The 13636-nt window shown below is 48.1% G+C and overlaps 1 protein-coding gene across 2 annotated transcripts; it reads left to right on the top strand.

Annotated features, from left to right (window-relative positions):
* The first annotated feature begins 2342 nt into the window (after positions 1–2342).
* toe (twin of eyg) lies at positions 2343–12843 on the top strand. 2 transcript variants are annotated; one of them, XM_030382412.2, is made up of 6 exons: positions 2343–4500; positions 7821–8030; positions 10112–10252; positions 11180–11590; positions 11653–11837; positions 12040–12502. In XM_030382412.2, exons 1-6 carry the CDS (start codon positions 4200–4202, stop codon positions 12349–12351), a joined length of 1560 nt encoding a protein of 519 aa, XP_030238272.1. In that variant the 5' UTR covers positions 2343–4199; the 3' UTR covers positions 12352–12502. The 2 variants fall into 2 exon arrangements, with proteins under 2 accessions (XP_030238272.1, XP_030238271.1); XM_030382411.2 differs by having other exon boundaries at positions 2344–4500; positions 12023–12843.
* The last annotated feature ends 793 nt before the right edge of the window (positions 12844–13636 follow it).

Here is a 13636-nt window from a genome sequence, read left to right as displayed (position 1 = left end):
ACAAAATTCGTAAAATTCGGTAGCAAAAAATACATATTTATGTGTTTTTTTTTTTTGTTTGTGCTTTATTTTATAGACTTGTAAAACTCCATTTGTGTCCGCCTTAAAAAGAAGGCCGCAATAAATACAATCGATTAGTTGGTATTCAAACTAGAAGCTTTTGGCCAGCTTTGCCTTTTGGCTGGGGCCAGACAATGAGCGGAACTTTATAATTCTGAGCAGGCGCTAAGCACTTCCTCAGATGGCGGCCATTGTCGAGCGACGAGCGACGAGCGGCAACCGGCGACAACAAAAACAAGAAGCCCGAGCTCATTTCCGCTGACTGTGGGTCGAAAGCGCTGAAGAACTTCGCCTGCAATTCCCCAAATGAGCTGAGATGTGAAATCTTCTATTGGCCGTTAATACCTCTGCCTAAATTCCGTTTTCAGCATTAAGTATTTCTAATTACAGTCGTGTAAAATTCTTAAAGAGCTCTGAAAAGAGAGAAATAAAAAAATAAACATATTTTTTCATCAGCGGCGGCAAATTTCATTTTTACGGTTCAAAAGGTTCGTGGCCATTGTGCTATCTCGTTGGTAGGGGGCATACATATGAATACTGATGCGGATAGCCGTCTAACCCCTTGGTTAGACCATTACACACACCCGCAATCGCAATCAGCATATGCATATGCCTACATATGGGTAAACATCACCGCGCCGCTAACCAAAGGCACAAAAAAAGCCCACAACGGGCACTTCTTGTCTATGTTGCAGACGGACAGACAGCTGGACAGCCGGACAGCTGGGCCCGCCAAACAAACAAAAACAGGAAGCGTGGCTACCACAAATATGCGCGGGTCTGCGCAGGAGGGCTTTGACTTGGGTTCGGCTTTCGGCTATGTCTTGGCTTTTGGGCTTGGGCTTGGGCTTGGGCATTGGGCATTGGCTGCCACTTGCATGTAGATACTAGATTGCTATCAGACTAGGAACTCTGCTACAGAAATAATGTTAAAATAATGGCGGCGGCAACGGCAACGGCAACAGCAGCAGCAGCGGTGTCGGTGGCGGCTGCTTGTCAGGCGGCCATAATTAATTCCCCATACCCGAAAAAAGGCGCACGAAACGCAATTAGGCGCGAGCATAATTTGTTGGCGACGTCGGCAGCGACGCAATTGCCATGCAAATGGCGCAAGGAGCGAACTCTTTGTGAGCCCATTAGATACAGTGATAAATGCTTAATTAGGCGCGTAATTAACGTAATCAATCATGCTGGCCAAAAACAAAATGAAAATCAATCATCATGGGGCCAGAGGGTGGCAGGCGGTGCGGTTTGAATCGACCGAACGCCATTATCCAATCTGCGGCAATCGACTGCAGTGAGAAATAAGCCAGCAATAATGATTTTCTATAGCAATACGAAGCAACGACACACACGCACCCACACATACACACGTCACGTACATATTCTGTGAGCGGCTCATTCGGAAGCGTTTACATTCCAAATGAGAACGTACAAATCGTCTTTAACCGTTTAGCGGGGGTTCAGTGAGCGCCAGTCGACATCGCTCATTGGCTGTCGAGCGCATACGGCGAGTGCACAGGCCAGAGCGAGATGACTGCTGTGCGAGCAGCTGTAGCAGCATTGGTGTGACTGGCACGCCTCTGTCGTATGCAGCGCTCTCACTCAAATTGAGTTCGACTCAAACTCAATTGAGCCCGTAATTATGACATGGGCATTTCGATTATGTAAGTTGAGCTACAGTGTGAAAATGAGAAGAAAAAGCAACAACAGCATTTAACTAGAGGCAAATTTTGTGTTTCTCTCTCACAGTCAAATTAAGCATTTTTCAGTGAAACGCAACTTTTTGCTTAGTCTTCTGTCTTTTGAAATAAATAAATATTAATGCTCGTAGACGATTGTGCGCGTGCGTGTGTGTATATGTACATATGTATGTATGTCTGTGATTTGTGTTGTATCTGCGGTGGCGTTTTGCCGGTTAAAGTTTGCCTTTTAATTTGAATTATTGTTGCTTTTGCGGTGGCAAATTACAGCCCATTAAAATTGATTATTTTTCATTATCTGACAGAGGGCTAATTAGTAATCGGTCGAGCCGGTAATCACGCCCCACCGAGGGCCTCCAAGCTCAATATATAATAGATAGTTTTGACCAAAAATTGCCATGTTGCTGATTGCGGTGGTTGGCTTTATGGAAGTGCGGCCTGTGCGACACTTTTGCTGCATTGCGACGCCTTCAAAGTGGACAATTGGTTGCCAAAACAAACCAGAGCTTCCGCTATATAACTGTGTACATACGTATACGTAGCTATGTACATATGCGCCGTCTTCAAAGCTGCACAGGCCTACACAGAGTCACGCACGATGAGCGGCGCTCCATTTGCCATAATCACAACGGCGAGAGCGAGAAACAAGAGCTACCGCAGTTCGCCCGACAGCCATTATTAAAAGAAAGAAAAAAATACTCGTACTCAACATACAATCTTACAGACTTACAGACATGCAGACGTACAATCATACAACCATGGGCCGCAAGGGCACGGCAATCCAAAGAAAGCCAACCAGCGTCGTTGCTTCACTTACATACATACAGGCACACATACATATGTACATATGCATATGTATGTACTGGAGAGTGGAGAGTGGTGGACTTGTGGAATGGGCAACGGGAATAAGCTCGGGAATGGGCAAATAAATCAATTAGGCGCGTCGCGTCGTGTCGCTTCGGCCACTGTCTGTGTAAGTGCGTCTCGCTCACACCAACACTGGGCAGTAGGAGTAGGGTGGATGTGAGCGTAGAACGCAACACCATGATTTCAGCTCGCTCGCTCTGCCCAGCAACGAAAGCTAAGTGCATCCCTTTCGCACTGATTGTGTGTGTTTTGCGGTGGGGTTGGTTTGAGCTTAATCGGTTACTGTTACTGGCTAGCCAGTCGCGAATTCCAGGCTTTTTTGCCTGGACCTGCCATTGATGTCTGCCTTAATGCGTTTTTTGCTCACCCTGGCCCGGCCTTCATGCAGTTGGATGGCTCCTGCACAGCGGGCGCCCACGCTGAGCCATTGCAAAGCCAGTCCGCAGACAGCCAACGTACAGTCGGACGACGAGGTCCGGCCGCAGTGGCAGTCAAGCAGCAACCATGAATGCCCTCATATATCATAATCAAAGTGTGCGATTAGCAGCAACGGCTGCCCGGGCTTCCGTTCGCTTCACAACTTCTCTACCAGCTCCCCCGATCTGTGCACGCCCAAGCAAGCAGTTGACAGAAAGAGAAATATAATAAACATAACAGAAATGGAATACAAAAAACTTTTACCATGTCACACATACGCCCCATATTACAAAACAAAATCACTCATCAATTAAACTGGCCGAAAACTTTTTGAGTTGCTCAGCAGCAGCAGCTCTGCTGCTAAACAAAGCAGCGCCTGCTTAGGTAGTCAATTAATTATTGAACTTTTACTACTGTTTGAAAACCGAGACTCGCCGAAACGCTCAATTGTGTGCGCTCTCTCCCACACACACACACACACTCACTGATTCACTCACTCACTCACTCACTTACACACGTGCGAAAACGAGTAGAACGAGCAGAGCCCCCAATGCTCGCTCGATGGCAACCACAGCTACAAGCAAAGCAACAGCGACAGTGGAAGAAGAAGACGAGGCAACAACAGTCGAGAAAGAAGAAGAAGAAGAGCTTGAACTGTAACAGAGCAGGCCCCGATCAGCTGCGGCAGAGAGACAGGCAGGCAGGCAGGCAGGCGAGCAAGCAAGCAAGCAAGCAGGCAGGCAGGCAGAGGCAGCAAGCGCGCCGAGTCAGTTTCTGTCTCAGTCTCAGTCGACTCAGTCGGCGTCAGCCAACAGCGTGAGTGAGTGCGCGTCGAACGGGAACGTAGCCCGTTCGCGTTCGTTTCAATTTTCTGTGCTCCTCTCGAGCGTGCTTGACTGTGTGTGCATGCATGTCTGTGTGAGTGTGTCGCAAGACGAGCTCAAAAGGCCGACGGTTAAGCGAAGCCCATGTCAAAGTTGACTATAGCCGAAATTAAAAAGAAAAAAATAACAATATTGCACATACTTAAGCACGCGCTCAACATTCAAGATAATCGTAAACTTAGAATCGGCTTCCCAAGGATTAAGAAGAGTTATCGATAACTGAAAGCGTTTACTGTGCTAATTTGCGTTAGTGTTGTGCAAGTGGGGCATGGCTACAACGGGGGCAACAGCAGCCCCCACAAGGACCTCCAGCAAAAGCACAACAGCGCCTCAAGCGTCAGCCGTCGATTATTCAAGCGCCACGCCCACTAGCACCACAGCCACAGTTGTCATGCCTCCTGTGGGCATCGCGGCTGGCTTGCCCGTGGGCATGGCAGCTGTGCCCCATCTGCCGCTGCTGGGCGGCTGCCTGGAAAACCCGGCCAGCAAAGGCATTGTAACGGGCAGCGGTGCGCAGCCGACGGCAACACCAACTCCCAGTCTAACGGCCGTTCTGCCCACGCCCACAGGTGAGTCTAACAATTACACAGGCTTGACCCTTGCCCCGCGAAAGCTCGCCCGGCTCAGCACCTTTGCTGGTCCAAACAGTTCCCTGAATTGTCAAGGATATACAAAAAAAAAAACCGAGTCCGGGCGACAGTCCCGAATTAAAAATTCCTGACCGAGTCTGAGTCTGAGACTTGGCCATTGGAAAAGCGCAATGATTTGGAAATTTCACAACAGCAACAACTACAACAAGAACAGCAGCAGCAGCAACAGCAACAGCAACAACAGCAACAATAAGTTGACTGCCAACTGTTTTGGTCTTTCGCACATCAGTGGCAATTTGTTTTGCACAAGTATGGGTTGTCAAATAAAATTAGTTCATGTCGGCGGCCAAAGCGGCCATCGAGTGGCCACGTCGAGATGCGACTGCCACTGGCGGCGTCGACCAACTGCCAACTGCGGTGCACTGGGCGGGGGTAGGGGGAGCAGCGAATGTGGTTGCAGGCCAAAGCTTTGACTTGTCTCTAAAAGGTGTTGGAAGTTGCACAATAAATAAATAATTATAAAAAGAGCACAGAGACGGAAAACCAGCAAAGGCACACACTCAACACACACACACACACACATTCACTCACACACACTCACTAGCTGCGACCGGCCTGGGCCTGGGCTCGGGCCTGGGCATGGGCATGGGTACATGGCATACATTGATGTTTAAGCACTGGGCAGAAACCATACTTAAGGGTTTCGAATTACTTGATGCGTGTATTCGCATTATTCTTAGAAAGCCGACCGTATAAAAGGTGTGCACAATGATTTTCAAGTGTACATAGCCCCAGCTAAACCGATGCTCATGATGACGGCCCGCAGTTGAGTGCCATCCACTTGGTTATGATGTTTATGCCATTTATGTCACCCGACTTTGAGCTATGTGGCAAGCACTACGCTAAGCCACTTGACCGGAAATTAGCTGTAGCAACCCTTGAGGCTCTCTCAATGGTCATCAAACCGAATGATGTATCGAAAGAGATACAAGATTTTGATACATACAGATGTTCATCAATATGACAAAGATGTGACTGAGGCGAAAAGGTGAAGGGGAAGTATCGAAAGACAAATTAGACTTGCACTGAAGTGGAGTAGTTCCTGATCTTATTATTATTAGGGATCTATTTAAGGAATTTGAAGGAAGGATCGTGTAGATTAAAAACTGACTTGAATATTATTAAAGATCTACTTCAATAACTCTTTACTTACAAGTAGATATATAAATGATAAACGACATTAAATCCACGTAATTTCCTTATAAATTGCATATTATATTGATAGAGTATACTATTTCTGTGTTTTATAGAATAATTCTGCCTCTGCTTAACAACACCTGGGAGATATTTTGTTCATTCTAAGAGCTATTTACGTCTATAGGTTATACAAATAATGAAGACAAAATAAGAATTACCCTAAAGAGCGCAGGTGTTTTGAGTTTAAAAATAGCAAGTCAATATTAGTATGCCAAATCGAGCGATCAAAGACAATTACAATTTAGATCAACAAAGATATAAACTGCGAAAAATTCCCCTTGAAGTAAACACAGCGAGAGCACATAAATAACGGAGCTTACAATGCTCCAGAAGAAAGTGCAAATTTGTCGACAATTCAAATTTAAACTTGATTTATAAATATTTGGAGATGTTCAATAACACCTCGTCTGAGTAATTTACACGCTTATAAATTCTATTGGTTATTAAGCTTTAATTAATCCAGCTGGCTGGCAAATCTCATTGCAAGTCGATGAGCCCGCTAGCCGAGCTAAACGTGTGAAGATCACAATATTACGCATTAAAAACCAGAAGCCCCAACGAGTAATGTGCTGCGCGCGACAAACAAGATCAGCGAGCAGCAACTGTAGAGATAGAGAGAGAGAGAGCGAGAGAGAGAGAGAGAGAGACAGAGAGGGCATGGCGAGGATCTGGCGGTGGGGCAAAGCGCTTAGTGAGGGCTACACAAAAAGCGGGCAAGTTTAATTTATATGCAGCGCTGGCAGCCGCTGCGGCAAAAACTTTACCGGTAGCAATAAATCAAACTATCAATTGAATTCCGAGGCGATCATCACTTGTGCTCTCCCTCTCTCTCTCTGTCTCTCTCTCTCTCTCTCTGTCTTTATCGCACTTTCTCACTCTCTATCTGTCATTTCTTTTCTCTCGCTCTGTTGCGGCGTCGCTTCTTGCTACAAGCAGCGCCAACTCGTGCGATTTTAAGCCGATTTTGCAATTGACTGAGGTGCGTCGAGGCAGCCGTAGCTGTCGCATTGCTCGCTAAGATCGGTAGTAAATCATGTGCTGCAGCCAGGCTGCAAGTTGCAAGTTGCAAGCCGAGTGCCACAGCCACTGTTGACATCCGTGGCATAAGCGCAAGCAGCGTGTACTGGGCTGGTCGTCAATTGTTTGGAGCGCAGCATAAATCAGGCATAGCCATAGCCAAGCGACCACAACAATTGGTGCAACATGTGGCCGTGCAACAAATTGAAGAACTTGCCCCCGCCCGAGCAGATCAGCAACACGGCTTTAATTAGCACAGCTAGCGGCCTAGTCGAGGGTCACAGTCTCCGAGCCTCTGAGTCTCCGCGTCTGCTGGGGCATACCAACGCATCTGCAACTGGCTAAATGCCATTGCCACACACGCAGTGGTGCTGGGGATAAAAACAGAGGTGTTAAAATGTGTGCAGTTCTCGCGATCAGATAAAATGTCAAAATGAACATAAAAGCTTCTACATCTGAGGAATTGCTAATCGGTACAGCTACCCGAAGAAGCGGGCCATGCTCGAACCCAACAAATTGCCAGCGGAGACATCAGGAATTTCATAAATTCCAGCTCAAATTAGCTGTTGGCAGTCGGCAGTAGTCCACGGCAATCGTTGGCCGTGCCAAACTGATTCATGGACGGGACGGTAATGGACCACACCACGTCCACTTGACACGCCATTATGACCATAAACGTTGACACTTCCGCCAGCAAAACGGCAAAGCTTGTAGCACTCGTCGTCTTCGTCGTCGTCTGTGCGCTGTGTCTTCGCCTCAGTCTTTGACGTGTTCGATCAAAAACAGACCGAAATTTGTCCAATCATTGTTACTGCCAGTCAGTCCAGTCCCTTCCCTCCCCCCGACCAGTGCGGTCCACTTGGGCACTACAAATTTCTTGGTGTTTGGCTGCCATGCGCGGAATTCTGGCAGCAGCTTCGTTTAAATTCCAATTGACATTTAATGATTTTGATCACACCTCTCACTCACACTCACACGCCATCTCACTCTCTTCTCTTCTCTTCTCTTCTGTTCTCTTCTTGCAGCTCTGACGCACAACCACTGCCCGTCTACAGCGGTGCCAGCGGCTCCCACGTTGGGCCTCTTCGGCAACGCGGGCAGCTCACCTCCGGGCACAAATCTCAGCGCTTTGGCCTCCCAGCATCGGCTACTGGAACTATCGAGGTTCGGCCTGAGGGGCTACGATTTGGCACAACACATGCTGTCGCAACAGGGCGCTGTATCCAAGCTGCTGGGTGAGTGTATGGGGGCTGTGGATGGGTGGGTGGTGATGGGGGCGGGTGGTTGGTTAGCTGTTAGGGCCTGACCAATGCAATCAGCGACACCAGCGCCAGCATTGAGCGGAACCACAAAACACGCGCTCCAAATCCAATTGCCATGTGTCCCGCTGAATTAGGGGCTCAAGCGTCTGTAATCGATTTGGTCAACTACTGTAACTCCCGGCGAGACAAGTTGGCCGGCCACGTATACACGACAAATCGATTGCACCTTACCATGCCCAACGCCTCGACACCTGGCCAATAGCCAATGCTCAGCAGCGAGCCGTCGCACACCTGTTGCCAATTACACACACAACTCTTTGCGCTCCAAATTGCAATTCTGCGCGCCTGGCGTCAGCTAGACCGAAATACCAAGGGGGCACTCGACCGCGGGAGGTTAGCTTTAACTTTGGATAGATTAAGGCTGTGTGACAAAGGCCAGCTGTTGCCAGCCAGAGCTCCGCTGCGGCCAACTGCAATACCCTATGCCAGTTGGCCAAATCGAAGCGTCAAGCGAATTTCCTTTGTTACGCGATCATCCCACTTGACTGGGCCAATTACCATAAATCTTTGGAGAACTCACTCACTGACTATGGCTCTGCCTTGATCTCCATACGGGCTAATGAATGCGCTGCTCAATTCGCTCACCGCAGCCATTCATTGAGTTGTCTTTGAATCGCACTCACAAATTATCTGATCTGTGTGCAGTCGCCGGGGCAATAATTCATTCACAGTTGTTAAATAGACAAAGGGCGGTGTCAGGGGTTTTGTCGCTAGTTAATTTAAACTGTGTAAATGTGTAAATAATTTCCGTTTTACTCGTTTTTTCTTTTTTTTTTGCAAACCTAAATTTACATACACAAGCGCAACTGCATAGAGTATGAGTACCTTTTGCCACTCGGACAATGTGTGCTCAATCAATGTGTGGTATACATACTATTGTTAACTACACTGCGCGAAATCCAATGCAAATGTATGACAATGAAAAGGTGCGCTCATTGAGTCGATTGTAATTATTGAATTTACAATCATTAATTGTGCATATCGTATTGGAAGTATATACATATGTATGTATGTAATCACCATATGGGTTAATTTTATTAATATGTATATTTTTAGCAGATCGCCTTAGCACATGCAGGCCTGAAAATTGATATTCCCCATCCATAGCTTCTCTCATCTGTCTTTAATTTTCTCTCTATATTATTTTTGTCTGATTCCTCTTCTTTGTCTCTCTCTCACTCACTGTCTGTCTCTCTCTCCCTCTCTCTTTCTGACTCACTCTCTGTCTCTCTATCTCTCTTTCTTTCTCTCTGCCTATCTGTCTTTCTCTCCCTCTCTCTCTCTCTCTCTCCCTCTTTCTCTATGTGTAGTTCTCTATGTTTCTTACAGGTTTTTATCCTAAAATAATTATGATATTCCCAAAATATTTTACAAGCCCCCAAAGAAAAAGTTACACTTGGCGGAATCCTTCTATTTGCTTGTTACTGCTTATGCCCCTCTACTATATTCGTTCTCCCTCTTTTCCCTTCATATTTCTTCTAAGGTTTAATATATATATATATTAGTTATGTATCGTCATAATAGTTTTTTTCTCTAGGTGTGACCCCTTATTTCCTAACGCCTAATTCACAAGATAAACAGCGTGCGCCTGTCACTCGCTTCCGATAAATTATCAACGAGAAGCTGCGCTGATGCTGATGCTGCTATTGTTGTTGTTGTTGCTGTTGTTGTTGTGCGAGTTGTACAATTGTGTCGTAGCCAAATATTCAAATCAGCGCCCCATTGAATGGGGGAACGCGCCTTCAATTGTCTAGTTAGTTCGTCGTCAGTCGACGGCAGCTGGCAGCAGGTAGTTCGCATTGTGTTGGCAGCCGGCGGGCTTTTTGACCCATTCGAACGCCCACACGAGCCCCCAGCTTGATAATGGGAAAATTATGCCAGTAGCCCCAAGGCAGAGCTCAACATGTGATAGTATAATTTGGCATACAAAAAAAAAAAAAAGGTTTCGAGCTTTTGGTTAATGTTCTTGTTCTTCCTCTTCTTGTACATTGCAGGCACATTGCGTCCGCCTGGACTGATTGGTGGCTCGAAGCCGAAGGTGGCCACGCCGACAGTTGTCTCCAAGATCGAGCAGTACAAACGCGAGAACCCAACGATATTCGCGTGGGAAATACGCGAGAGACTGATTAGCGAAGGTGAGTAGTACCCAAGGGCGGGGAACAATGCATGGGCAATGCCAGCACACAGATGCGCCAATGGCCAGGCAGCCGAGATCAGGTAACAGTCCGCACACACACAGTCAGTTGAGCTAATTAAAATGAACTGATGGCAGCCCCCCCAAAAGCGAAATTGCAGCAGGCATTGACAAGCAGCAGGCAGCATCAATGAATGAGTGGTCCGAGTGCGTCTGGGCGGGCATAGGGTTACGCGCTCCAGCTCCAGCTCCAGCTCCTGCTGCAGCTGAACCACGCTGAACCCAGCTCCTTGAGCAGCTGACAGCATCAGCTTGATGTGTTTATGGTGCGGCTGTCAGTACTCGAGCTCGTAATGCGAATTAGCCAACAAAAGAGCTGCGTTCCTTGAGAGTTTTGTTTGGTTGCAGCCTCATTTAATGTTGTAAGCGAACGCGATATATATATGTGTGTGTGGTGTGTGTGTGTGTGCTGGGAGAGGGAGATTTATCGATTGGCTAATTTATGAACATCCGCTCCTGGCCAGAGTCAATTGATATGTAAATGTGCTCACATTTGTGTCACTCAACGTTGAATACACCGCAGCTACCCGCCGCACCAGTTCAGCTCGACTCTCAGCGCTCGGTGCTCCGTCTGTCAATCGCTCGCTCTCTGTGCGATGAATCGTCCGATTGCCATCGCTCACATGAGACGTTCGAACACACACAAAGACCACTCTGGCCGCGACTGGCCACTGACTACTGGCTACTCGAAATGTAGATCGCAATCGCAGCTCGCAACTGGTCTGCTCATTACAGTCTATCTAATTTGCGTCAGCCGGTATTTGGGTTCATGAGCAGGTCACGACGCACTGCAGCGCTGCATCCGGCGCCAAGCAACTCCATATAATAGCTCCCCCTCTCTCTCTCTCTCCTTCTCTCTGCTGCTCAGGTGTTTGCACGAATGCCACTGCGCCCTCGGTGAGCAGTATCAATCGCATCCTGCGCAATCGGGCCGCCGAGCGCGCCGCCGCGGAGTTCGCTCGAGCTGCTAGCTATGGCTATGCACTGCATCCCACGCATCCGCACTCGCATCCGTACACGAGCTTTCCCACCTGGCCGGCCACGTTGCCGGGCCATCATCCGCTGTGGGGCGCGGTGCCGTTGGCCGCGAGCGGCGCCTTGCCTGGGAGCAACAGCTACAACAGCGACGGCAGCTCCAATCCGAATACCAACAACAACAGCATCAGCGCAGGAGGCGGCAGCAGCGCGGGCAGTGGACGCTTGTCGTTGCCAGCGCTGTCGCCGGAGTCGGGCAGCCGGGACAGTCGTTCACCCGACGTGGATGCCAATCGCTTGATAGGTGAGTCCAGCATTCTTTCTCGCCTTGCCTGATCTCTAGAGTGATCTTCTCTGCCTTCGCAGACATTGAGGGCGAGGACAGCGACTCGGAGGACAGTGACCAGCCGAAGTTCCGGCGCAATCGCACAACGTTCAGCGCCGAGCAGCTGGACGAGCTGGAGAAGGAGTTCGAGAAGTCGCACTACCCCTGCGTGGGCACACGCGAGAAGCTGGCGGCACGCACGGGACTGAGTGAGGCGCGGGTGCAGGTGAGTTCCGTCTTGCACGATTGCCATGCACCATGGACTGTGCCCGATTATTCTATTGTTTTGTTGCCCTACTAACCACACACACACACGCACACACACACATCGACATTGAGATGGACACACAGACGCGCTCGCTCCTTTTTTTATCAACTAACAAATTGTCTCTCCGTTGATTGATCAATTAGGTTTGGTTTTCCAACAGACGAGCGAAATGGCGGCGTCATCAGCGGGTCAATTTGCTGAAACAGTGCGGCTCAACGTCGACATCGCCCACACCAGCTCCAACGCAGCAGGAGCCCAGCCTCCAATATGCTACCCGTTCCAGTGCTTACCACACCGAGGGCAACAACAGCAGCAGCAGCAGCACCACAACCCACAGCGTGCCAGTCATCACCACCACCACCACCCACATCAGCAGAAGCCCTACGGGCCACGGCCCCCACGACCCACTGACAGCAACAGCGCCGCCGCCTGCCTCACTCACAGCATCAGTTCCATTATTAATGGGCGGTGAGCATAGCGCCTTTCGAGCGGCCCTGCCCTCTGGCTCGGCATCGGCATCGGCCTCCGCCTCGGCATCGGCTGCTGCATTTGCGCTCAACTTTGCCCGCCAGTACATCTGGCGACAAATGGGAGGAGTACCGCCCAAGGAGCCGCAATCGGAACTGGACGAGGAAATCAATGTGGATGCAGAGACGGAAGCGGAATCGGAGGCTAATTAAAGAGTGCAATCAACATGCTGTTATTCCAGAACTAGATATATACCTGCATATATGCAAATGTATATGTAAATGCCTATATGTAATCCCAATCTATGAATCATGCATGTCTATGAATTTGGATTTGGATTTGAATTTGTCAGTTTCCTATCGCTTTAAGACGACAATTTAGTGCAATTTTTAACTTAATTTATTCAATTTTGCATTCCAAAACACGTGCTGAGTACAAATAAAGACGGAATCGATATATACGATATATCGTTATATCTCGTATATGTATAAGACAATATATAAAAGTTGATCGTATTGGTCGGGGTGTCTGTGGGAGAGGGAGTGATAGAGAGAGTGAAGAGAAAAGATAGAGAGAATGAGAGATGGATTGAAAGAAAGGATAAGAGAGTGTTATATATATAGAGAGAGTGAGAGCGAGAGGTAACCTAACAGAGAGAGGCAAAATTGTAGAGGGCGTGGGAGGGAGTGAGAAAGACTAATAGATTGAGAGAAAAGGGGTTAAGGAGATGGAGAAAATACGAAAGAAAGAAAGTCCCGCCGGTCGCTTCACTCCTGCCTAAATATGTTGATCTATTTATAAATCCATATAAATCGTATATGTTTAACATTTTATTTATGCATGTATGCACATACATATATAGAATTTGTGAAATTCTCACGGGTTTCGTATAATTGGTCGGGAATTCAGCAGTTGACACCCATTGACGTGCGAGAGAGAGAAAGATAGAGGGAAAGAGCGAAGCGGAGAGGTGAGGATCAACTGAGCGTGCGAGTGAGGGAGCTCGACGCGCATTCAAAAATAACTCAAGTGGACAAATCTGACAATTTTGTGGCTACCAAGACGGAGTCAACAGCAACGGCTACAGCTTCAGCCAAGAGCTTCAGCCAACTGCTACGGCTACGGCTACAAATATAAATACAAATACAGAGGCTCTGAGTCGGAGGCTCAAGTGGCTGCGACTGTGTTTGGTGTTTGGTGTTTGGGCCAGGGTTTGGGTCTGGGCTCGCGGACCCGTCTCTGGGCCTGGATGATTAATGTGGCTTTAATTACATGCGCTGAGAAGTCGT

Source organism: Drosophila navojoa, chromosome 4, assembly GCF_054131105.1.
Source record: "Drosophila navojoa isolate 15081-1374.11 chromosome 4, UAZ_NAV_1.0, whole genome shotgun sequence".
Classification (NCBI taxonomy): Eukaryota; Metazoa; Arthropoda; class Insecta; order Diptera; family Drosophilidae; genus Drosophila; species Drosophila navojoa.
Note: the sequence above shows the minus strand (reverse complement) of the source record. Positions and strands in the feature narration are given on the sequence as shown.

Bases quoted from the DNA above. Each gene is read 5' to 3' on its own strand.
- toe (XM_030382411.2), top strand. From the start codon at position 4,200: ATGGCTACAACGGGGGCAACAGCAGCCCCCACAAGGACCTCCAGCAAA. The intron at 4,501-7,820 runs GTGAGTCTAACA...CTCTTCTTGCAG, and splicing joins CGTTCTGCCCACGCCCACAG to CTCTGACGCACAACCACTGC. The intron at 11,591-11,652 runs GTGAGTCCAGCA...CTGCCTTCGCAG, and splicing joins GGATGCCAATCGCTTGATAG to ACATTGAGGGCGAGGACAGC.